The sequence below is a fragment of the Marmota monax genome, unplaced genomic scaffold (genome assembly GCF_021218885.2).
Source record: "Marmota monax isolate L192 unplaced genomic scaffold, Marmota_monax_Labrador192_F-V1.1 WCK01_AAM20220418_F8-fsc00012, whole genome shotgun sequence".
In the NCBI taxonomy this organism is placed as follows: Eukaryota; Metazoa; Chordata; class Mammalia; order Rodentia; family Sciuridae; genus Marmota; species Marmota monax.
The window spans coordinates 36,163,059-36,189,866 of NW_026695227.1; the positions used below are offsets into that span (position 1 = coordinate 36,163,059).

Genomic DNA, 26,808 nt, shown 5'->3' on the forward strand with positions numbered 1-26,808 from the left:
TTTATTAACATCAATACAGGTACTGACTTATCAATATTTTTTAAAATTTTTTTTAGTTGTCAATGAACTTTCTTTTATTTATTTATACGTGGTGCTGAGAATTGAACCGAGTGCCTCACACATGTTAGGAAAGCACTCTACCACTGAGCCACAATCCTAGCCCTGGTCTTTTTTATTAATATTGATAAGACAGTTGAGGCTGGGGTTGTGAGTTCAATTCTCAGCACCACATATAAATAAATAAAATAAAGTTGCATTGACGACTAAAAATAAAAATTAAAAAAGATATGTCAATGGTTCATTTATATCCTTTAGTGATGAGTTTCCTTGGCAATCTTTTTTTACTTAATGAATTCCCAAAGTTATAAGACACAGATAAAAATAAGCCAGCTCCATTTGTATAGCATACATAGATAGAAATAGTTCTTATTTTATATTGTTCAAATCAACATTTGCCAGAAAATGTAAAATCATCAAGAAAGACTAGAAAGTTAGCTTGTTATTATTCAATTATTTAATTTTTAATATTACGAGGGTTCTAAATCTGCAATTGTATATGCAAACTGTATTTTGAAAGGTACAAATGAAATAGAATATGTATTAAATTAAAGAATAACAAACTTATTTGTTATTTATTACTGGAAATATCATCAACAGCATCCCAAGACAAGAACACAGCAACAGGCCTGGTTTGGTTTTTTTTTTTTATTTATTTTTCCTTATGTTTCAATGTTATGCTGTGATAGAAATGGGATCCTCTATCTGAAAGTGGGCATTCTCTATCTGAAAGAATATCTTCTTCCCAGCAGATTTTAATTTGATCATCCACTTGTTCATTTGCTACAGCAATACTGAAAAAATAACGAAACCATGTATTTTATAAATGAAAAATTTTCTAGGCAATGATTTGTTTTGGGAAAAGAAGTTTCCCTTTCTTGTCCTTTTAGTCTTTTTACTAGAAAAGTAAATGAGGCACAGAGGGTAATTACATTAGCCAAACCTTAAAATAGGAAATTTAGGAAATAATATTAACACATTTTCCAAATAAACGTGTAGTTTCTAAAGTAGATGATTATTACAGTGACAGGTTGTTAAACCTGTGAAAGTTGCCTAAAGTACATGGGCTTGAGTTCTCAAAATATAATATCTGAAAGTAAGCTGAAATAAACTTTGAAGACTTTTCAAACTCTTCTTTCAATTGTATTGTATTCTAGACTAGCTTTGTAAGATTGAGGAAAGAAAAACATCAATTACAATATTTTCAACAGTTTTATGAATTAAACATTTTTTTGTAAATAATTATAAACTAAATTTTAAAGACATACTGAAAGATATAGCTTCTATTTAAATATTATCACCATAAGCTTTTACCTATGGTCTGTAACAATATATTTTCAATGAAGAGAGTTCAATATTTAACTTCTGCTAATACAAGTTATTTGGATGTGAGATACAATGGAAATGGGAGGGCGTTACTGTGAACACAAGGTTTTATTTTATTTCACATAAAACTCATCTTTATGAATCTTTTTAAAGTGTTATCTTCAATCTCATGCTAATATTTTTACATTATAGGGGAACTTATATTTTTATGTTCTAAAGAGGAGAAAAAAAGGATTGACAATGAAAAACCACACTGTACTCACAGAATTCATTCTAGTAGGGCTAACAGGTGATCCTGAGTTCCAGGTTGTGATTTTTATCTGTTTAATTATCACATATATATTGAGTGTCACTGGAAATATGACAATCATCACTCTCACCTTGGTGGACTCCCATCTACAGACTCCTATGTATTTATTTTCAGGAACTTCTCTGTATTAGAAATCATCTTTACAACTGTCTGTATCCCTGGATTCCTGGGCACAATTATTACTAAGGACAAATCAATTTCATATAATAATTGCACAGCTCAAAAAAAATTGCACAGCTCAGTTGTTTATCTCCGTCTTCTTGAGTATAACTGAATTTTACCTTCTAACAGCCATGCCCTATGATCGCTATATAGCCATCTGCAAACCCCTGCATTATACCACCATCATGAACAAGAGAGTTTGCATATTGCTTGTCTTTTGTGCTTGGTTGGCAGAATTCCTAAACATCTTCCCACCAGTTATTCTTTTTTTCCAATTAGATTACTGTGGTTCCAATGACATTGATCGCTTTGCTTGTGACCATTTCTTTCTATTGCAATTATCCTGCTCAGACAAATGGCTCTAGAAGTGATTGAATTTTCCTCTGCAGTAGTGATTCTGCTTTTCACTTTGGCATTAATAAATCTATCCTACATGTTCATCATGAGGACAATACTGATATTCCCTTTTGCCAGTCAGAGAAAAAAGGCATTTTCCACGTGTTCCTCTCACATGATTGTCATTTCCATCTCTTATGGAAGTTGCATATTTATTTATCTTAATCCCTCTGCAAAAGAAAGAGCATCATTGACCAAAGGGGTTGCTATTCTAACTACCTCTGTTGTTCCCATGATGAATCCATTTATATACACACTGAGGAATCAGCAAGTGAAGCAAGCCTCTAAGGCCACCATCCAGAAAGTGATGCTTCTCTCTGGTAAATGAAATTATTAGTAATGTTAGGAAAAATAAGTTTCTTGTAAATGTTTTCTGTTATGTACAACCTCCCCAAACTTTCCTTCATTTATGGTTGTTAGGATTTTTCTTCCCCATGTCCTTCTTAAAATTTCCCCCATATTGTTCTTAATAAATTCTATAAAGCTAAATATTTCTTCAGAATTTTCTAATATTTCAAATATTTTATTCAAATATATTTGGGCAAAGGAGAAAAACTGGATTAATGACTGTAATTTTAAATAGAAGTAGTTTGCTTTGGAACAGACAAAGGACATTTAGTTTGATGGAAAGTGGGTCAAGATAAATGTGGACTTCAGAAATTTTCATTCTTACCTGGTAATAAAAATAAATTTTAATGCTAAAAGTAATTATGACAATAATGAGGAGAAGTAGTAAGAGGATGAGAGGAGAAGATGAAATAAATTTTTTCAGTATTATTATATGGTTGACTAATTCTTTTTTTTAAACAAGTCATACTTCTTTATTCACAAGGAGGAAAAAATAATTGATGTAACAATGCATTTGCAATCATTAATGAGGAAGCAGATATACCATGGTAAACTATGGAAAATAAAAGGAGACGCAGAAACAAGATGCAGAGACAGGAAAAGAGGTGGGAGAATGACAGAGAGGCCAAGCTGTCAAGCTTTATTTATATCAGTAGGTTACTTTAGGTCATTGGCATCATTAGTACATATTGTTCATTGTGCCATTAGGCAGGTTATAGAGTTAGCAACACTATGCAACTCATTCCTGAGTTACATGCAAAGGTGGAATGTACAATGTTAGCAGTTTTGTGTAGCTCTCAAGAAAGTCCATTGTATAAAGTTACTGTTATGAGGACAGGTTTAGTCTCAGTGAAACATTGTGGTTGTCTAACAAGAGAGTTTTTTTATTCCCGGAAGCTATGTGCCTGAGATCAAGGGCAAGGCTGATAAGACTCTAGTGGCATTGCCACAGCAGCTAGACATAGCACATGTATTAGTTCCTAGGAGAAACGGCAGGGTGTTCTAAAGATGGGAAACAGAGCCAGTTGTCCAGCAGGAGTTAGCTCACAAGAGGAACACTTCCCTGTATATTCTCATGGTCAGATTCCCTACAAAACACTTGAAGAAACTTTGCTAAAATAAAATTACAATATATAACCATATCTTTTCTATTGGCAGCAATGGAAATTACTAGAAACTGCAGTCATGCTCTTTTCAAACGAACTTCATTAAAATCAAATAAGTGGTTTAAGAGGAAAAATTCAGTTTTAAGATCCTCAAAACATATATCAAAGATGGAAATATTGATTTTTTTCCATCAATGATAAGAAGAAACAGAATACCCTGTTTAATTAAGATCTGACATTTAAAAATCAAAAGTATTTATGCTAAAAAAATCAAAAGATGAATTAGAACAATTACAGGTAAAAAATATCATTTGTGCATTTTCTAGTTTCATTCTATATCCAGAATACCAACAAGAGTTCTCAGATCCAGAGCCAAAGAATGGAATCTGAGCAAGCAATCTCAGTGTCACTTATATTTAATATGCACTGTATATGTATGATTCAGGTAAGGAAAAAGTTTATTAATCATGCATTAAAGACAAGGCAGACTGGTACTATTGCCAAACATGCACTGAGTCATATAGGATGTTGCTCAAAGTTCCTCATACTTAATGTTGCCATAAAATAATAAGTGTAAAAGCAGAAATATGTACACATCCCAAAGTAGTCTCTTCTTTTGCTTTCCTGAGCTTTCTCTGCATTCTATTTTTCTTTTGCCTTTTCTACAAGAGGTATTAACTGCTGGTATTCTGCTAAAGTCTTGAACAATTCCATAATGAAAGGCAGATAATTATTCTTTTGATATTTTCTATCTTCTATCTTTTTAAATTTCATACTTCTTCTTCAATAAGCATCTGATTTTTGGCAACTTCTGATTGAATAGCACTTAACATATTACTACCCTGATCTGTGTCTATAGGTTCCTCTGCAAGTTGTCTTTGTAACTCTGCTACCTTCTGCTGATGCATCATTTTTTCTGTTAGAAACACTGCCATTAAGCTAAATCGAGGCCTTTAAGTTAAATCGAATTTCACCTTCACTGTACTTTTGTATTCTTTTTTCTATGATTGGTGATACTAAACTCATCTGGTCATCTTGATTGTATGCAACTACATCAATTGGTTCTTCTCTTAATCCATCCAGTTCATACAGTCTTCCATCAACAGAAACATAACTAAAAAAGTGAAAAGCATCTTCTTCTTTGGCTGATGTCTTTGCATCTAATTCAAATGTTTGCTCTCTGAAAAAACTGTGGTGTATCTGTTGAATCATATCTGAATTGCTGAAGGCCAAACCCTTCATAACTGCATCAAAACTTTGTGAAAATTCTCTAAACTCTGATAATGTCTCTCCTAAATGGACATCTTGATGGGTACAGTTCAATACACACTTACAATGGCTTGTGTTGCACATGCATTTTTAATTACTGGCTTCGCGAAATATATCGTGTCAAGTCTGAACTCCTTAACACAGTGCATCCTGGTCCTTCTGGCTGCCACTTGAGAAGAAAAATTAACTTTAACTTTTTTTCAAAATTTAACTTTAACTTTTCAAAATTCTCAGGTTCCAAACTCCGTATTTCTTCTACTTGGGCCCCTTGGTAACCGAATCCTTGAATGAGCTCGGTAAAGACCCAGGAGAGACTTTCCATGAGGCACCACTCCCCGGCCTTGCAGGACTCCATGGCCTTCTCCGCTGCCTCCAGCACCAGCTACAGTGGGTCACAGATCTCAGCAAACCCGCAGCGGAGCACTAATTCTTGAAACAGTTGCCATTACCTACGAATCTAGAGTGTAGTTTTTGATATAATTTTTTCAATAAAACCTAGGGGCTCATTTAATTCTTTCAACAATTTTATGAGGTATATATAATTGATATTTTTCATTACTCCAAGGTATTTTTCTTTAGATATATTAAATAACTACAAAATTATATACATATGAGAGAACATAAAATGTAAAACTTAACAAGAAAAATAAAATCAATCAGATTAAATCATGTTATAAGCAGGTACAAAATACCATAATGAATCCCATCATTCTGTATAATTAATATGAAGTAATAAAGAAAACCTGCACATGAAAAAATGACGGGAATTATGATAAATTGGTGAACGTTTAACAACTTACTGAAGAACTGAAATTGAGAGTCTAGAAATGACTTTAGAATTTTTAATAGTAGGGGTAAGAAATGACATCTCTTGTGATAATATTCTATTTACTCTATTTTTGTATTAAGCAAATCATATGCAGGATTTATTTTATAAATTCCCTTAGAAAATAAGTAGTGATATTTGTAATTTATAGCAAATGAACAAAGTGAAGTAGATGTTGAGAATTCAATATTTCAGAGATTACACCTTGCAATTATGGGATAAATCTACTTCTCTAATATCACAAACCAGATTTATAAATTTCCAATACACTGATTTTCATTTGAAATATTGTATTAAAAATTTCTGATAAATACCAGAATTGTTAGAGAAATTTCCATTATTTCTATTATTATTAATTCAGGTAATCATTAATTATCTTATGACAGGATTGGTGGATATTGTGAGGAAAAAGAGTGATTCTGTCTTAAATGTTCTAAAATTTTCATGGGGAGAAATAGTCCAGGCAATGTTATCATTGATGATGATAGAAGGTTGGATTTTCAGCTTTTTACCCTACCAGAGTTACGATCAATTCTATAATAATTGCTAAATGTGAGCACATTATTTTCATAAGCCTATGATAAAACTTCTCTTCTTTTGTTGTCCCTTTAGTTAGTTAATTCTTACCATATTATATTTTGTGTTTTAAAGAATAACATAATTTATTTATTTAAAAGATTTACCAGCCATTATCTCAGATTATTTAACATGCATAAATTGTACAGTTTTCCTGATTGCTTTGTGCATGGACTTGAATCAGAAAGTAAACCCCAGTGTTTCCTGCATATAAAATGAGAATCTGATCATAGGAATCCAATGGGTAGTAGTGAAGAATCCAGTTGTGACAACTGTGACCCTCTGAGCTGATATGGGCAGGCATTTCCTTGCTGTGAGTAGCTACTAATAATAAAATGGGCCTGCAACTTATGCAGGCTCTACACCTCAGAAGAAACAGAAAGTCTGGTTTTATTTCAAACTCTGTTTCCAATACTACAATAAGCCCTTTGGGATTCTGGATTCTCCCAGGTACCACACTTTAGTTGTTTTATTAACTTGAAATGTTTCCTTACACAAAATGGTGAACTATTATAATGACACTCAACAATATGATTAGCTTGGGGAAGTCCTGCCTCACTCCTGGATCATTCTATGTGATCTTACTCTCAATCATCCGTTCTCACACATGAAAATCAGGAACAGTAATTTTCTCAGAGGGTATTTGTGAATATTTATTAAGATGAGGCTTAAAAAGTTCTTAGAAACATACCACTACTTTCCAAGTGCTTAATAAAGTGTTACTATTAACATTATCTTAAACAACATAGCATACAACCATTTACATACAATTTGCTCAAAAATAATTCACTTGTATGAAGCCCAGTAGTGTTAACAGGACAACTGTCCTTATGTGGTACCAAATGTGGTTGTCCTTAATCACAATCGCAACATTTCAGCTTAGTCATTTATAAATTAGAGATTATAAAAATGCATTTATTATATTTATATAATACTTTTATATTAAATTATATTTACATTAAATATAAATTTATATTTCATATGTATTATGATAAGTTTTATTCAATTTAATTATGTGAATTACATTTCTTTTTATTTATTTTTATTTATATATAACAGCAGAATGCATTACAATTCTTATTACATATATAGAGCTCAATTTTTCATATCTCTGGTTGTATACATAGTATACTCACACAAATCCGTGTCTTCATACATGTACTTTGGATAATAATGATCATCACATTCAACCATCATTAATTACCCCAAGCCCCTTCCTTCCTCTCCAACCCCTCTGCCCTATCTAGAGTTTGTCTATTCCTCTTGTCATTTGGTTTTTTGGGATTGGCTAACTTCACTTAGCATTATCTTCTCTAACTCCATCCATTTACCTGGAAATGCCATTATTTTATTCTCTTTTATTGCCAAGTAATATTCCATTGTGTATATATGCCACATTTTTTTTATCCACTCATCTATTAAAGGGCATCTAGGTTGGTTCCACAGTTTAGCTATTGTGAATTGTGCTGCGATAAACATTGATTTGTCTGTGTCCCTGTAGTATGCTGTTTTTAAGTCCTTTAGGTAAAGACTGAGGAGAGGGATAGCTGGGTCAAATGGTTGTTCCATTCCCAATTTTCCAAGAAATCTCCATACTGCTTTCCATATTGGCTGCACCAATTTGTAGTTCCACCAGCAGTATATGAGTGTACCTTTTTTCCCACATCCTCGCCAACCATTATTGTTTGTCTTCACAATAGCTGCCATTCGGACTGGAGTGAGATGAAATCTTAAAGTAGTTTTGATTTGCATTTCTCTACTTGCTAGTGATGATGAACACTTTCATGTATTTGTTAATTGATTATATATCATCTTTGAGAAGTGTCTCTTCAGGTCCTTGGCCTGTTTATTGATTGGGTTATTTTTTTTTTTTTTTTTTTTTTTTTTTTTTTGCTGCTTAGCTTTTTGAGTTCTTTATATACTCTACAGATTAGTGCTCTATCTGATACGTGAGGGGTAAAGATTTGCTCCCAAGATATAAGCTCTCTATTCACCTCACAGATAGTTTCTTTTGCTGAGAAGAAGCTTTTTTAGTTTGAATCCACCACACTTATTGATTCTTGATTTTAATTCTTGTGCCAAAGGAGTTTATTAAGGAAATAGGGGCCTAATACCACATGATGGGGATTAGGGCCTAATTTTTCTTCTATTAGACTCAGGGTCTCAGGCTTTATTCCTAGGTCCTTGATCCATTTTGAGATAAGTTTTTGACATGGTGAGTGATAGAACTTTAATTTCATTTTGTTGCATATGGATTTCCAGTTTTCCCAGCACCATTTATTGAAGAGGCTATCTTTTCTCCAGTGTATGTTTTTGGCACCTTTGTCTAATATAAGATAATTGTAATTTTGTGGGTTAGTCTCTGTGTCCTCCTCTGTAACATTAGTCTAGAGTCTGCTTTGGTCCCAATACCATGCTGTTTTTGTTACTACTGATCTGTAGTACAGTTTAAGGTCTTGTATAGTGATGCCACCAACTTCACTCTTCCTGCTAAAGATTGCTTTAGCTATTCTGGGTCTCTTATTTTTCCAGATGAATTTCATGACTTTTTTTTCTATTTTTATGAGAAATGTCATTGGGATTTTGATTGAAATTGCATTAAATCTGTATAGTGTTTTTGGTGGTATGATCATTTTGATAATATTAATTCTGCCTTTCCAAGAGCAAGGTAGATCTTGCCATCTTCTAAGGTCTTCTTTGACTTTTTTCTTTAGCGTTCTGTAATTTTCATTATGTATATCTTTCACCTCTTTCTTTAAGTTGATTACCAAGTTGTTGTTTTTTGATTTTGAGGCTATTGAGCATGGGGTAGTTTTCCTCATTTCCCTTTCAGAGGATTTGTCACTGACATACAGAAATGCCTTTGATTTAGGGATGTTGATTTTATATCCTGCTACTTTGCTGAATTCATTTACTAGTTCCATATGTAAAAGGTGGAACTTTTACATTCTTCTAGATATAGAATCATGTCATCAGCAAACAGTGCCATTTTGAGTTCCTTTATTTTTTCCATGTGCATCCCTTTGATTTCTTTTGTCTGTATAATAGCCCTGGCCAGTGTTTCAAAAACTATGTTACATAGAAGTTGTAAAAGAGGGCATCTCTGTCTTGTTCTAATTTTTTAGAGGGAATGCTTTCAATTTTTCTACATTTAGAATGATGTTGTCCTGGGGCTTAGCATAGATAGCCTTTATGATGTTGAGAAATGTTCCTGTTATCCCTGAATTTTTTAGGGTTTGAACATGAAGGGGTGCTGTATTTTGTCCAATGCTTCTTCTGCATCTGTTGAGATGATCATATGATTCTTATCTCTAAGTCTATTGATGTGATCAGTTACATTTATTGATTTCCCTATGTTGAAGCTACCTTGCATCCCTGGTATAAATCCCACTTGATCATGGTGCACAATCTTTTTGATATGTTTTTGTATTCAATTTGCCAGAATTTTATTCAGAATTTTTGTATCTATGTTCATTAGAGACATTGGTATGAAGTTTTCTTTCTTTGATATGTCTTTGTCTGATTTGGGAATCAGAGTGATATTGGCCTCATAGAATGAGTTTGGAAGTGCTACCTCTTTTTTCTATTTCCTTAAATAAATTGAAGAGTATTGATATTAGTTAGTTCTTCTTTAAAGGTCTTGCATAACTCACCTTGTATCCGTTCCGGGGTCTTTCTTGATTGGTAGACTTTTGATGGCATCTTCTATTTCGTTGCTTGAAATTTATCTGTTTAAATTGTGTATATCATTGGGATTCAATTTGGGAAAATTATATGACTCTAGAAATTTTTTGATGCCTTCAATATTTTCTATTTTATTGGAGTACAAGTTTTCAAAATAATTTCTAATTATGTTCTGTGTTTCTGTAGTAATATTTACTTTTTCATCATGCATGTTAGTAATTTGAGTTTTCTCTCTCCTTCTCTTGGTTAGCGTTGCTAAGAATCTGTCAATTTTATTTATTTTTGCAAATAAACAACTTTTTGTTCTGTCAATTTTAAAAAAAAAAATGTTGTTTTAATTTCATTGTTCTCAGCTCTGATTTTAATTATTTCCTGTGTTGTACTGCTATTGGTATTGACTTGTTCATCCTTTTCTATGGCTTTGAGATGTGTAGTTAACTCATATATTTGTTGACTTTTTCTTCTTTTAAGGAATGAACTCCATGCAATGAACTTTTCTCTTAGAACTGCTTTCTGAGTGTCCCGGATATTTTGATATGTTGTATCTGTATTCTCATTCACCTCTAAAATTATTTAAATCTCCTCCTTGATGTCTTTTGCAACCTATTGATCATTCAGTAGTATATTATTTAGCCTCCAGGTGTTGGAGTACCTTTTGTTTCTTATTTTATCATTGATTTCTAATTTCATTCCATAATGATCTGATAGAATGCAGGGTAGTATCTCTACCTTTTTATATTTGCTAAGAGTTGCTTTGTGGTATAATATATGGTCTATTTTAGAATACGTTCCATGTGATGCTGAGAAGAAAATGTATTCTCCAGTTGAAGGATGAAATATTCTATATATGTCAGTGAAGACTATGTTATTGATTGTATTATCGAGTTCTATAGTTTCTTTGTTCAGCTTTGGTTTGGAAGACCCTAATCTACTGATGAAAGAGGTGTGTTAAAGACACCCAAAATTATTGAATTGTGGTCTATTTGACTCTTAAACTTGAGAAGAGTTTGTTTAATGAATGTAGATACTCCATTGTTTGGAGCATATATATTTACAATTATATTTGTAATGGTTAATTCTTGTTGGCATATGGTTCCCTTGAGCAATATGTAACATCCTTCTTTATCCTTTTTGATTGACTTTACCTTGAAGTCTACTTTATTTGATATGAGGATGGAAACCTCTACTTGCTTTCACCATCCATGTGAGTGGTATGATTTTTTCCCAACCCTTCACGTTCTGTCTGTGGATGTTTTTTCTTATGAGATGAGTCTCTTGGAGACAGCATATTGTTGAGTCTTTTTTTTTATCCAATCTGGTAGTCTGTATCTTTTCATTGGTGATTTTAGGTCATTAATATTCAGGTTTATTATTGAGACATGATTTGTATTCCCAGCCATTTTTTTTTTATTTTTGGTATTTAATATGACTTGGTTTCTCATGTGACTAGATTTTCCTTTAGTGTAATACCTACCTCTGCTGATTTTCATCATTGTTCTTTATATCCTCTTTATGAAATATTTTGCTGAGGATGCAGTCCAGGCTTTCTAGTTGTAAAATTTTAACTTTTGTTTATCATGGAAGGTTTTTATTTCATCATCGAATCTAAAGTTTAGCTTTGCTGGATGTCAGATTCTTGGTCGGAATTCATTTTATTTCAGAGCTTGGTATATGTTGTTCCATGATCTCCTGGCTTTGAGGGTCTGGGTTGAAAAATCTGCTGAGATACAAATTGATCTCTCCCTGTTGTGATCGGGTTCCTCTCTCGTGGCTTTTAAGATTCTTTCCTTATTCTATATGCTAGGCATTTTCATTATAATGTGCCTAGGTGTAAATCTGTTGTAATTTTGTATATTTGGTGTCCTACAAGCCTCTTGTATTTGGTTTTTGCAATTTGTTCTTCATGCTTGGGAAATTTTCTGATATTATCTCATTGAAGAGATTGTTCATTCCTTTGGTTTCAAACTCTGTGCCTTCTCTATCCCAATAACTCTTCGATTTGGCCTTTTGATGCTGTCCCATAATTCTTGGATGTTCTATTCATGGTTTCTTACTATATTCACTGTGTAATCCACTTTATTTTCCAGATTATATACTTTGTCTTTATTATCAGACATTCTTTCTTTAACATGATCTAGACTGTTGGTTATGCTTTCTATTGAGTTTTTTATTTGGTTTCTTGTATACTTCATTTCAAGAATTTCTGAGGTTTTTTTTTCAGAGTCTCTATCTCTCTTTTGAAGTAATCTTTTGCTACCTGTATTTGCTTTCTTATCTCTATTGGAGTGATCAATTTTTGTCTGTGTTTGCTCATTTAGATAGTTCTTTAATTCACAGATTATGGTTATTTTAATTATGAACCTTCTGAACTCCTTTTCTGACATTTCATCTACTTTGCTGTCCATAGGTTCTGTTATTACAGTGTCCTGGTTTGTTTGGGACACTTTACTCCCTTGTTTTCTCATGTTGTCTATGTGTCTTCCTTTCTTGCAGTGTGGATCTGAGATATTACAGTTTCTTCCCTATATTCTTGTAGTACCCATGCAAATTGTCTGTACCTCAACTCTATGTTGGGCTTCCAGACCCTGCTGGTGTCCCTCAATCTATATTACTGCATCTGAAGTTGGTGGTGGCAATAGCAGAGGTAACTCGAGATAATAGTTAAGGTGTCCCAAGATGGAAGCAATGTCTTACAGAGATAGGGCTGAAAGGGTGGGCCTCACACTCTCTTTTGGATGCCTGCTCTGAGAAGCAGCTGCTTCTAGGCCCTTTCTGCTGTCAAAAGTTAGGATTTACTGTGTGGGGAAGTTAATGGCAATTAATGCAGTGTCTCAAGATGGAAGTGAGTTAGGCTTAGGCTCCCAGGGGAGGAACTCAGACCTACTCTGGACTTGGGTCCTACACAAGTCGCTGGGGGTGGATGTGGGCCAGGTCTGGCCTCCCGCAGTAGTCTACTGGTTGGAAGAGGTGTTCCTGTGCTGGAGTCTGGGCTCAGGTGGGTGTCTGCCCGCAGAGGAGGGGATGGACCCAATTGTACTGTGAGCCTGGGACCCACCAGGGTAGTGTGGGCAGATCTGGGCTGGATCTGGGCTCCTGGGGTAGTCTGCTGGTCAGAAGGGGCTGTCCTGTGCCGGAGGTTGGGCTCCTGTGGGTCAATATCCTTCTCTTCACACTGAAAATTTTTCAGAGAATTGAAGGAATATTTTTAATTAAAAATAATTTTTTAAAATAGCCTTGCAATTAACTTATGGGAATATTTATGGGGAAAAGATATACTTAGACTATTGGACTCATTAAAACTAATGTGACTTGTGATTTTAATCCAGGTCTCAGTTACACAGTGTTTTCTAAGGAATTTTTACACATAGATTCTGATCTCTTAGACATATTTTTACTGGGGAATTTTTTTATGACTATATTGATTGCTATCATATCTTTCATTATATTTTTGAATTATTTAGTATTAAAGTAAAAAAAAGTATGAATTAGCAAAACATCTGATTTTGAGTTTGTGATTTAAAAGGCATTTGCCATATCAAGAAATAGATGGGTCAACAAGAAATATTAAAGAGTTTCTGCTTTGGCAGCACATATAATAAAATTGGAATGATACAGAGAATGTTGTCATGATCCATGTGCAATGATGACATGCAAATTTGTGAAACATTCAATTAAAAAATATTTTAAAAATTCAGGGAGAATAATGGGCTTTTAAATTATTCAAAAGTAGTTTGCCACAAAATTTAAATAATTTTTAAATAATACAAACTCTTTAATCTATTTCTCTTTGTTTATCAAATATTTGCTGTGAAAATAACCAGAAAGATTTTCTTTTCAATAAAGTCCAGAGAGAATTCTAAAAGGGTACATGCAACCAGACATGGAAAAAAAAAAACTTTGTATTTTAATTATTATTAGGCTATTTTGTTTATATCTTAGACTCTTTGTTTATATCTGAGGCTTCTGCAGTCCTCATGGACAATAGCCCAAGAGCCTGCACGTAAATGACTTTATGATTATTCCTCTCTCAGTGGACTCCATCAGAGATGAGCAAAACTTTTATGATGAAATACTTTGTAAAAAAGTTTTATAGAATAAAAATAACTAAAGCCTTCAAAGACAACCTCTATTCTGGCAGATAATCATGGAACCTGGATGATACAAGATTGGAAAGGTCCTTAAATATCCATGGTTATTCCATTTTTCTCATTTTAAGATGCATAAATATACCAGAATTCAAAAAAATATTGTTTTTTTTAGATTTTTGACTTTGCCTGCCTTGACTACAGAGTGAGATCCCTTTAACTTAATAGACTCAGCCTTGTTATAAATACATCTCTTGCAGTGGAAGAACTGAATTGTTTGCCAGTTTATTGACCCACTTTAAAAAGAGAGCCAAGATATTATGAAATTTTTAAATTAATCAAATACTAATGAAAATGAATACTTCTTAAGGAGAAAATAAAATATATTTATTTAGGAAATTCATTCATTTATTTTTAAAATATCTCTACATTATTTAGCTTTACTAGCTTTAAATTTTGTTTGATGCAACAAAATTGAATATGTTAATAAATCATTTTTTTATACTTCCAAAAATTGCTGCATGAACAAGGAAACTAGATGGATCAAAGCAAAACAAGGTAAAAATATTTTTTAAATTGTTTGTTACTGTAATGTGATGATTCAAATACTGACATTGTTATAAAATAGTGGCTAGAGACAACATGGTATGATTATATATAATATTCCTAATTTAGAATATATGTAATACTGCTATGTTAGATAGGGATAATTCTTTAGCTGTAAATTATGACAAAATTAAGGAAGTGTAAAATGAAATGATTAAAATCTGCTTCTTCCTAAAATGCCGTATACATTTTGGTGCTTGATAGAATTATAACTTCAGCAGCCTAGGGATATCGAATGCAAACTCTTGTTTGTTGATATGAAAATAGTTTCATGTGCAGTATTTCACCTGTAAATATTCTATTTCTACACTTAAAATACTATAATCAAAAAGAGAATTTGTTTTGCCTTATGCCTCTCCTTAGGTTTCTGCCATGGTTGACCAGGGAAGAAACAACCACACAGAAGTTAGTGACTTCATTCTCGTAGGCTTTGAGGTCAGCCCAGAACTCCATCTTCTCCTCTTCCTGATATTTCTGCTTGTCTATGTCATGATCCTTCTAGGGAACATTGGGATGATGACCATTATCATAACTGACCCCCGGCTGAACACACCAATGTATTTCTTCCTAGGCAACCTGTCTTTTGTTGATCTCTTCTATTCATCTGTTATTGCACCCAAGGCCATGACCAATTTCTGGTCTGAAAGCAAGTCCATCTCCTTTGCAGGCTGTGTGGCCCAGCTCTTTCTATTTTCACTCTTCATTGTGACGGAGGGATTTCTCCTGGCAGCCATGGCTTATGATCGCTTCATTGCCATCTGCAACCCACTCCTCTATTCTGTTCAGATGTCAGCACGTCTTTGCACTCAGTTGGTGGCTGGGTCCTATTTTTTTGGCTGTGTAAGCTCAGTTCTTCTAACTAGCACAACATTTAATTTGTCCTTTTGTGCTTCTCGGACCATTGACCACTTTTATTGTGATAGTCGCCCACTTGAGAGATTATCTTGTTCTGACCCTTTTGTCCAGAAAATGGTAACTTTTACCTTATCTATCATCATTATCTTGCCAACCATCTTAGTCATTATTGTTTCTTACATGTATATTGTGTCCACAGTTCTAAAGATTCGCTCCGCCGAGGGCCGCAAGAAAGCCTTCTCCACTTGCAGCTCCCACCTAGGAGTCGTGAGTGTGCTGTATGGGGCTGTCATCTTCATGTACCTCACCCCTGACAGGTTTCCTGAACTGAGCAAAGTGGCCTCCTTATGTTACTCCCTAGTCACACCTATGTTGAACCCTTTGATTTACTCCCTGAGAAACAAAGATGTCAAAGAGGCTCTTAAAAAACTTCTAGGAAAGAAAAATGGTATTCTATGATTACTATTTCTGCTCAAACAGTTGTATTGTTGCTATTTGTTTCATACCTCTTGTGACCACTAATGTTATTCTCCTTAAAATGACAAAAGTACTGTTAGTAGCATTTTCCAGGTGATGTACCCTTGCCCAAGGGTCCTTCTTCCCCCTCTTGGACATCATTAATCCTGAAAATCCTGGATATGAGAGATGCTCTGGAAGTTAGGGAATTATTTTCAGGATAAATCCTCTCAATGATCTCTAATTACATTTTATTTCACAGAATCAATGTGTATGCCATACGGTTGAACAATGTTTTCATATTTTATTATACTGTTCAAACAAATCTTTAACTAGTATGTGTCTTTGGGCTTGTACTTCCTTGTATCTGCAATTATGGGTAATTCACAGATTCCAATTTTTTAAATGCTATATTTTTTCAACCGTATAGCTAGTTCCATTAATATATGTAGTGGTAATGAAATTTTCACCTTGATTAAATATTTTATATGTGTTACACACCAAGGAAATAATAATAGTAATGATCCAACTATAGATAGCTTCACTACGTACATTAACTTGGAAAGTTTGATTTCTAGCATGCCAGGAATTTTGGATACTCTAAAGCACTTAGTTACTGGATCCTAATTCAAACACTGAAAGGGAAATAGAAACTTAAAATACTTTTGAGCACTCATTCCCTTAATTCAGATATTTATAATTTTGTCTGTGTTAATTATTGCCAAGGAGCAATTGAAAGAGGAATGAAGGGAGTCATCAAAACAGAGTGTGGCCTCCCTATTGTATATGATGATCATTCCCACATTAATCTTTTTATTTACTCTGTAAGAAATAAAAATACTATAAAAGCTCTAAGAAATATCCTGGGGAAAATATTTTTCTACTAGTGCATATTAATTTTACAGAAGAGTAGGTTTCAGTGTGGCACATCTGTACATACCTATAACATAATTTTATCAATTTCATTATACAGTATTTTCCTTACCTTACCCTGCTCAAATTCTTCCCTCTTTCCTAATAGTCTCCTTCTGTCCTTTTATTTTCTTCTATCTTCTGTATGTGAGAAAAAATATTTGATACTTGTCTTTCTGAGTTTGGCCTATTTTGCTTAATATGCTGTCCTCCAGTTCCATCTGTTTTCCTGAAAATGAGTTCATTTCATTCTTTATGGCTGTTTAAAACCCCATTGTGCATATATACCACATTTTCTTTATGTATTCAAGCATAGATGGACACCTAGGGATACATTTTTTGTGTATTATAAACTCGTTGATATCCAATAACATTTTATGTCAAAAAATCAGTGTGTATGTCATAGTATTAACCAATGTTTTTATATTTTATTATACTGTTCTAACAAATCTTTTTTCAAGTGTTTAAGTTAGCTATTGAGAATTATACTGTAAAAATACGTTAAAGTTACACTGACTTTAATTCTTTGCATAAATATCGAGCAGTGGTACAGCTGGATCATGGGTTCTTTAATCTTACATTTTTGAAGAACTTCCATACTTATTTCCATAGTGGCTATACTAATTTACATTCGAATCAATCTTTTGTGCAGTTTCCTTTTCCCTGTATCCTCACCAGCATTTATTGTTGCTTGTATTCTTTTTAAAATTTTTATTTATTTATTCTAATTTCTTATACATGACAGAAGAATCCATTTCAATTCATAAAATACACATAGAACACAATTTTTCATATTTCTAGTTGTACACAAAGTAGAGTCACACCATTCATGTTTTCATACATGTACTTAGGGTAATGATGTCCATATCATTCTACCATCTTTTCTACTCCCATGCCTCCTTCCTTCCCCTGTCTCCTCTTTTCTCTAGTCAAAGTTCCTCTATTATTCCCATTATCCCACCCATTCCCATTATAGATTGGCATCCACATATCAGAGAATACATCTAGCCTTTGTTTTTTTTGGTATTGGCTTACTTCACTTAGCATTCTCCAACTCCCTCCATTTACCTGCAAATGCCATGATTTCATTCTCTTTTAATGCTGAGTAATATTCCATTGTGCATATATATCACAGTTTCTTTATCCATTTAGCTATTGAAGGGCATCTAGGTTGCTTCCACAATTTAGCTATTGTGAATTGTGCTGCAATAAAGATTGATGTGGCTATGTCACTGTACTATGCAGTTTTTAAGTCCTCTAGATATAAACTGAGTGGATTGCTGGGTCAAATGGTGGCTCCATTATGAGTTTTCCAAGGAATCTCCATACTGCTTTCCAGATTTGTTACACCAATTTGCAGTCCCACCAGCGATGTATGAAGGTGCCTTTTTCCCCACATCCTGGCCAAAACTTATTATTGTTTGTATTCTTAATAGCTGCCATTCTGACTAGAATGGGATGGAATCTTAGAGTAGTTTTGATTTGCATATCTCTATTTGCTAGAATGTTGAATATTTTTTTCATATATTTGTTCATTGATTGTATATCATCTTCTGAAAAGTGTGTGTTCACTTCTTTGGCCCATTTATTGACTGGGTTATTTTTTTTTTTTTTTTTGGTGTTAAGTTTTTTGAGTTCTTCATATATCCTAGAGTTTAGTGCTCTATCTGATGTTCTTGTGGTAAAGATTTGCTCTCATTCTGTAGGCTCTCTCTTTCACCTCACTGATTGTTTCTTTTGCTGAGAAGAAGATTTTTAGTTTGAATCCATCCCATTTATTGATTCCTGGTTTAATTCTTGTGCTATAGGAGTCTTATTAACAAAGTCAGAACCTAATCCCACATGATGAAGATTTGGGCTTACTTTTTCTTCTATTAGGCTCAGGGTCTCTGGTCTAATTCCTAGGTCCTTGATTCACTTTGAGTTGAGTTTTGTGCATGTTGAGAGATAGGGGCTTAATTTTATTTTGCTGCATATGGATTTCCAGTTTTCCCAGCATCATTTGTTGAAGAGGTTATCTTTTCTCTAATATATGTTTTTGGTACCTTTGTCTAATCTGAGATAACTGTATTTATGTGGGTTTTCTCTGTGTCTTCTATTTTGTATTATTGGTCTACATGTCTATTCTGGTGACAATATCAAGCTGTTTTTGTTAGTATTGCTCTGTAGTATAGTTTAAGCCCTGGTATAGTGATGCCACCTGCTTCATTCTTATTGCTAAGCATTGCTTTGGCTATTCTGGGTTGTGTTTGTATTCTTGATGATTCCAATTCTGATTGAAGTGAGATCAAATCTTTTTTTTTTTTTGAGATCAAATCTTAATGTAGTTTTGGTTTGCATTTCCCTGATGGATAAAAATGTTAAGAATTCTTCATAAAATTATTGGCCATTTGTACTATTTTTTTTAAAAAAAATGGCTCTGTAGTTAATTTGCTCATTTAATAGGTGATTTGAAAAATTTTTGTTGTTTCTGTTTTTTTTTTTTGAGTCATATGTTTATTCTGTGAATACTCTTTCCAGAGAATAGCGAGCAATTTTTTTTCTCAATTGCATAGGCTGTCTCTTCACTCTGTTGTTTCATTTCAGGTGAAGAAGATTTTTAATTTGGTGTCACTGCATTTATCAATCTTTGATATTTTCTGAGCTATAAGAGTCTTATTCAGGAGTCTTACCTTTGCCTATATTTTGGAGCTTTCCCCTATTTTTAATAGCATTTGAAAATTTGGGAGTAATACACCAAATACTTATGTCTTTCATCCACTTTGATAGTTTTCTTCTGTGTGTGTGCAGGTGAGTAATGAGGATCTAGTTTAATTCTTCTGCATGTGGATATCCATTTTTCCCAGCCCCATTTGCTGAAGAGTCTTGTCTTTTCCCTAATGTATCTTTTTGGCATCTTCTCTCTCTGTCTTGTATTCTATTCCACTGGTCTATATTCCTGCTGTTTTTTTTTTTTTTTCAGTTTCAGGTTCACATATTTCTATTACTATTATGTCCCTATATTATTTAATAATTTTATAAGAGAAATTAGAGGTGAGAAATAAATAAAAGGAACACAGATAAGAAAGAAAGAATTTGAATTTTCCTTATTTTCAGATGATATATCTTTATTCACTTTTCCCAGCACCAGTTGTTTAAAAGGCTAACTTCTCTCCAACATATGATTTGGCAATTTTGCCAAATATCAGATAACTATATCTGTGTGGATTTATCTCTGTTCTATTCTATTTTTTCCCATTTGTCTTTATGTGTCACTTCCAATACTATACTGTTTTTGTTTTTGTAACTGTAGTATAATGTTTTATCAGGAATTGTGATGAATCCATCACCACTGTTCTTTGTCAACACTATTTTGGCTATTCTGGATCTTTTATTTTTCCAAATAAATTTTAGGACTGTTTGTTCTAGGTCTATGAAGAATTTCAATGGTATTTTAAAAGGATTGCATTGAATATGTCCACTGATTTTGGTAATATGGCCATTTTGAAAATATTAATTCTGCCTATCCAAAAAACATGGAAGGTATTTTATGAGATCTTCTTCAATTTCTTTCTTCAATGTTCTATAGGTTTTATTGTAAAGTTTGGTCTTTCGCCTCCTTCATTTGATTTATTCCCAGATAGTGTGTGTGTGTGTGTGTGTGTGTGTGTGTGTGTGTGTGTGTGTGGTTATTCTGAGTGGAATAGTTTTCTTGATTATTTTTTCTATATCAGATTCATTGTTGGAATATAAGAAAACTATTGATTTTTGTATGTTGACCATGTACTTTGCTGATTTTGTGTATCAATTATAGAAATCTTCTGCTGAATTTTTAGAGTCTTCTACATATAGGATCATGTCATTAATAAACAGATAATGTGACTTTGTTTTTTCTGTTTATATCCCCTTAGTTTCCTTCTCTCACATGATTGCCCTGATTAGAATTTCAACAACTATATTGAATAGCAGTGTTGAGAGTGAAATATTGAGAGTTCCTGATTTTAGATGAAATGCATTGTTTTCCTATGTTCAGTATAATATTGGCTTTGGTTTGGTCATATATAGCCTTTATAATGTTAAGGTAAGTCTCTTCTATCCCTCGTTTCTACAATATTTTTAGCACAAATCAGTACTGGATTTTTTTCTGAAATGTTTTCTATTTCTATTGAGATTGTTCTGTGATTCTTGTCCTCAGTTCTATTTATGTGGTGAATTACATTTATTGATTTGTATATGTTGAACAAAACTTGCATCCTGGGAATAAAAACCTTTTGATCATTGACTATTCTTAATGCATTTTTTAATTCACATGCTAATATTTTATTAAGAATTTTTACATTGTTTTTCAGCAAGAATTTGGTGTGTGAGTTTCATTCCTTGATGTGTTTTTGTCTGGTTATGGTATCAGAGTGATACTGTTATCATAGAATAAATTTGGAATTGTTCCCTCCATTTCTATTTCTTGGAAAATTTTGAAAAACATTGTCATCAGTTTCTCTTCAGAGGTCTGACAGAACTCAGCTGAGAATCAATCTGGTCCTGTGCTTTTCTGTTGTTGTTGTTGTTGGAAGGGTTTTAAATGCTGCTCAATGTCATTGCTTGATATTGGTCTGTTTAGATTTTCTATATCCCCATGTATTAATTTGGGAATGTCATATATCTAGAAATTCCCATATCTACTACATTTTCCAGTTGTTTGGAATATAAGTTTTAAAATAGTTTCTAAAGATCCTCTGGATTTTTGAATCTTTGGTGATACCTCCGTTTTTAATATAATTTAATTGATTTGGATATTTTCTGCCTTTCTTTTGATAAGTTTAGCTAAGGGTTTTTTTTTTTCAATTACATTTATCTTTTCAAATAATAACCACTTTTTGCACCTATATTTTATATTTTTTCTCAATTTTATTATTTCAGTTCTGACAATTATTTCCTCTTCTCTACTGATTTTGGAATGAGTATCTTCTTGCTTTTCTAGGGATTTGAGGTGTACCACTCAGTTATTTAGTGGAATCTTTCTGGTTTTTATCTAAATACTCAGTGACATAACTTTACTCTTAAAACTTCTTGCATATTATCTCTAAGATTTTTATATACTGTATGTCTGTTCTCATTTGTTACCAAGAATTTCTTTTTCTTATCTCATTGCTTTCATATATTTTTCTCACTTAAAGGAGTATGGTTCAATCTCCATGTTTTTATGTAGTTTCTCTTTATATATTTTTTTGCTGTTAGATTTTAATTTCATTCTATAATGATCTGATGCGATAATGGGGTTATACCATTTTTTTAGTTTGATAAAATTCACATTGTGACTTAGAATGTGGTCCATTTTGGATAATGCTACCCTGGCTGCTAAGAAGAAAATAAATTAAGCTGTCTTTCTGTGAAATATTCTGTAGGTATCTGTTGATTCCATTTGATTGATAGTGTTATTTAGGCCAGACTATCTTTATTAATTTTATGTCTGGAAGACGTGTGTATTATTGAAAGGGGGTATTGAAATTACCTAGTGTTTTCATATTATGGTCCATCTGGGAATTAATATCAAGTATATTTGTTTTATATTATTAGGTGCATTGACATTTGTGAAATAGTTATTTACTATTATGACATCTTCTGGTTGGATTGTTTCCTTTACCAGTATGCAATGGCTTTCTTTGTCTCTTCTGATTATTTGTTTCTTTATTTATTTGCTTTATCAGGTATAAGTGTCACTACTACTATTTATTTTGAGATGAGACTCCATTTGTATGGATTTCTTTTTCTTTTTTTGATTTTATTTTCAACTTGTGGATGTCTTGGCCTATAAGATGAGTCTCTTGCAAACATTTAGTTAATGTCTTCTTTTCTGGTCTTATCTGTCAATTACTTTTAACTGGGGAATTTAGACCATTTACATTCAATATTATTACAGCTAGACGTATATTTTTCCCTGTCATTTTGGTCAGTTTGTCATAATTAATTTGGTCTTAATTTTTATCTGGTTAGTTGCTCTTCTGGAGCAGTTCATCCATTTGGGAGTTTGTTTTTTAATTTCTGTGTGTAGTATATCTATATGTGCTTTGGTAGTGCTGGATTACTGGTTATGAATTTGTTTACTTTATTTTCATCATGAAAAGTTTTCATGTCTTATTCAATTCTAAAAAGCAGTTTTGCTAGATTTAGAAGTCTTTGATGGCAATTGTTTTCTTTTAGAGCTGGGAATATCTCAATTTAGGCCCTCCTTGATTTTAGAGTCTGAATTGAGATGTCAGAAATGAGTCTTATTGGTTTGTCTCTAAATGTGAACAGATGTTTTAATTCTTTCTTTATATTCCATATTCTGCATTAGAATTATGCTGTGTTTTGGAAAGGTCCTGTTTTGATCTTTTCTATTTAGGGTTCTATATGCCTCGTATGTGTGGATGACCATTTCATTTCTCAGTTTAGAACTTTTTTTTCACTTAAAGTTTCTTAATGCCATTAGCATGTATCTTTATATTCTTTTCTATCACAGTAACTCCAAAATTTGGTCTGGATGATTTGTACCAGATGTTGTACCAGAGTTCATGTCTGTTCTTTTTTCCTTTATTGCATGCTAAGTGTTCAAATTTACTTACCTTGTCTTCAAGGTCTGATATTCTGTCTTCAAGGCTGAAATTTTATTTTCTGAGTAATCTAATCTGTTGGTGACAGGGTAAAGTGAATTTGTTATTTGATTCATTGTGTTTTCATTTCCAGTTCTGATTAGTTTAGTTTCAGTATTTCTATTTCTTTATTGAAATGATCCATTATCTCCTGTATTTGCTTTCTTAATTTATTCCTTAGATCTTTTTCTAGCTCTCTGACATTTTAATAATCAAATTTCTATCTTTTTCTGTAATGGCATCCACTTTTATATTCATGGATTCCTTTCTTGGAAGAGTGTACATTTGGTGGGGGAGGGAGACTTGTTTGTCTCTTTCTCCATGTTTTCAGGGGTTTGGGACTTGTGAATCTGTTGAGATGGATTCCTATTCCTTTTTATGCATGCATAATTTTGGTATACAGTTTCATTTTTATTCTTGATAATTCTTTCTGTTTTTGCTGTTTGAATACATGTGAAGAAGTAGGATGGAATCCCCTCTAGCTATTCCTACTTAAGGTCTGGTCATCGATTTGTGTTTTTTATTCTATGTGGTGAAGTATTGTTAGAGCTTAAGCAGAGATAGTTTATGAATGGAATGAAATATATTGATATTGTTACTTGATTCAGTTGTGAGTGTATCTCAGTAGTAGGATCTCTATACTGTGAATATTTAGCATCCCAATTACATCCGAGCTCTTCTTAAAAAAAACAAAAAACCATGAAACAGAGAATAGCAATAAGGGTTAACAACCAATATACAGATTAAAATAAATGTCTAATGCTTACTATGACATCTTTATCACAATTGTCATATGAAAATGGTGGGCTTAGCTTTAACATCAGCATTAACAATAAACAGCTATGAACTAGATCTAACATTAAACAGAAGTTGTCAACTACGAGGTTCACCATATAAATAACCACCACAACATGAATGATGAGAGACAGGAATTATATAAATTAAATAATTCAGTAAAATTATAGTCCCTTAAGTGCAGAGAAAATGAGGTAGGAAGGCAAAATAAAATTTGAAATATTTGAAAAGTTAACAGAAATTTAAAAGGATACTGAAAATTGAAGTTTTACCTGGATAAAATATATCAATAAACTCCTAGACCATGAATCATTTAGGGCTCTAAATGGGAAATTCCACTAGGAGGGATTTAATTCTGGTCAGCATTTGGAACTTTGTCAGAAGATATATGAGATAGATTCACATGCACTATTGCTAGGCAAAGAACAATCTTTGCCAGATGTCTGGGGCTCAGGAATCTTGTTAAAATGCCACTCTCAGAATAACCCTCCACAACTCTCACTTACTCCACTGCCATGAATGTGAATTTTCCCAAGATCAGGCCTGGAGTGCAAGTATAGCTGTTGGTCCAGTTTTCTGGTCTCTTCCCAGCTGGTTACATTGGCCTCCAGCAACATCAGAAACTCAGCTTCTGTCTCTTCCGTATCTCAAGCCTGAATTTCTCTGGGTATATTCCTCTTGTAAAGTGTTTTAGTCACACTGGTCCAGGCACATTCTGGATTCTACAATAGAGTGTGCTGGGACATACTCTTCTTGATACCCTTTATGAACTCCTAATCTCCCACCTCTGCAAACTCCTACCTGGCCACTTGTAGATGGTTCTCAACATGACTCTCCACTCAAAAGTCAAGACATTCTGATCACTTTTGAATTATCAATTTGACAACTATCTCTGGGTTGGTTAAGATCCCTCTCTATTCCAAAGGTTCTCCTCTTTTTTTGACTGGGTTATCCCTCCCTTCTGCAGTGAACTATGGCACTGATGCTAATGCTAGCAAAGCTAGTATATCTCTAATGTATTATTTATTTCTCTACATTCAAAACTTCTGAATGTCTTTGTCCCTATGATTGTTTTCCTGTCCAAGGTTGAATTTCAGTAAATTCCCTCTGGCATTCACCTCACCAAAAAGCAATACTGCTGCTGGAATCTCAAATTGAGGAGCAACTGGAGAGTGCACCCTTACTCTAATCCACCATCAGTACTCCCTTCAGTTATATCTTATTGTAAATTGTGTATTTAATCTCAATTTACTACATTAAATTACTTATATTCTGTCCAAATTTATGCGTGTTCCTATAATCCATTATGGAAAATGTCAAAATAAAGGAAGATTCTGCTGAAAAATTTTGAAAGCACATAAATTGTTATATTCTAAAGAAATATATGTTACTGCTTAAAATTGTTATGATATGTGTGATATTGGAATCTGAACTGGTTTAGTAATACCCTTTGACAGTCAGGCCCTCTTGGAAACTGTGGAGATGATCTTGGGAAATAGGAACTTTGCAGATAAAAATCAAGTTAAGATATAAACAATCATATACATTATCACAAGTTTTCTACTTGTCTTCATTTAATAGGTCCTCTATACTTTATGATTACAAATGATTTAGGCCTATGGACAAACATCATATATTCTTACAATAATAATTGTAATTAAATATCAGCATTTTTGTGGCATATTACTCAAGTTCTAGATTTTTATGTTTGATAAATTATTTTGATGTACATAGAATTTAATATAGTTTTGTGTTGATTTTCTTTATTGTGCACTCTGTATTTCTTCACTTTTTATTATCATAGTAATCTTGTGTTTTGAATAAGAAACAATAATCAATCCAAATTTTCATTGAGTTTGAAATATATGGGGCTCTGAGTTAAATACCAACTAAATAAAAGTCTAAAAATAATAATATGAATGAAGACTTTTCAGGTCAAACCAATGACAACTTGTGGAGAAATAGTATATGTATTGAAGTTGGGGAAGTCAATCTGAGATTTAAAAATAATGTAAAATTCTCACTACTTTTAATAAGAGTAAAAAGTTACAAACTAAGATTAAATTCAACACATAAGAAGTATTCCAAAAGAATGATTGAATGAATAAATGGTAATTATTATAATCATAACCAAGTTTTCTATGTTATCAGTCAGGGGAAATATAAAACCTTAAAGATAAATTTTTACATCTTTTATAATGTAGACTAATGGAGATTGTTTTAGGCCATTCTAAATGATCAGAATGAATTCTTAATTTTTCCCTAAAATAGAAAAACTTTGCCCAGTCATTGTTTTGTGTGTTGCTCTTTAGAGAATGTTAATCTCCGTTACTTTGTACTTTTGTTTCTTCTCCTTGTGAAGTCATAGATTATAATGAAACATTCAAATTTCTAAGGCAATATGAGCACATGTAGTTTACAAAAATGAAAT

At 32.9% G+C, this 26,808-nt stretch overlaps 1 protein-coding gene, 1 non-coding gene and 2 pseudogenes across 2 annotated transcripts; 3 read left to right on the top strand and 1 right to left on the bottom strand.

Moving 5' to 3' along the window:
• Positions 1-1,623: 1,623 nt before the first annotated feature.
• LOC124086957 (olfactory receptor 6C3-like) lies at positions 1,624-2,579 on the top strand (annotated as a pseudogene).
• Positions 2,580-4,221: 1,642 nt separating this feature from the next.
• On the bottom strand, positions 4,222-5,329 carry LOC124087407 (ubiquitin carboxyl-terminal hydrolase isozyme L5-like; annotated as a pseudogene).
• An 8,306-nt stretch (positions 5,330-13,635) lies between these two features.
• LOC124087493 (U6 spliceosomal RNA) lies at positions 13,636-13,744 on the top strand. The gene has a single exon (XR_006850084.1). It is a non-coding gene; the product is annotated as a U6 spliceosomal RNA (small nuclear RNA).
• Positions 13,745-15,123: 1,379 nt separating this feature from the next.
• Positions 15,124-16,065, top strand: LOC124086963 (olfactory receptor 9K2-like). Its single transcript, XM_046435484.1, has one exon. It carries the CDS (start codon positions 15,124-15,126, stop codon positions 16,063-16,065), a length of 942 nt encoding a protein of 313 aa, XP_046291440.1.
• The last annotated feature ends 10,743 nt before the right edge of the window (positions 16,066-26,808 follow it).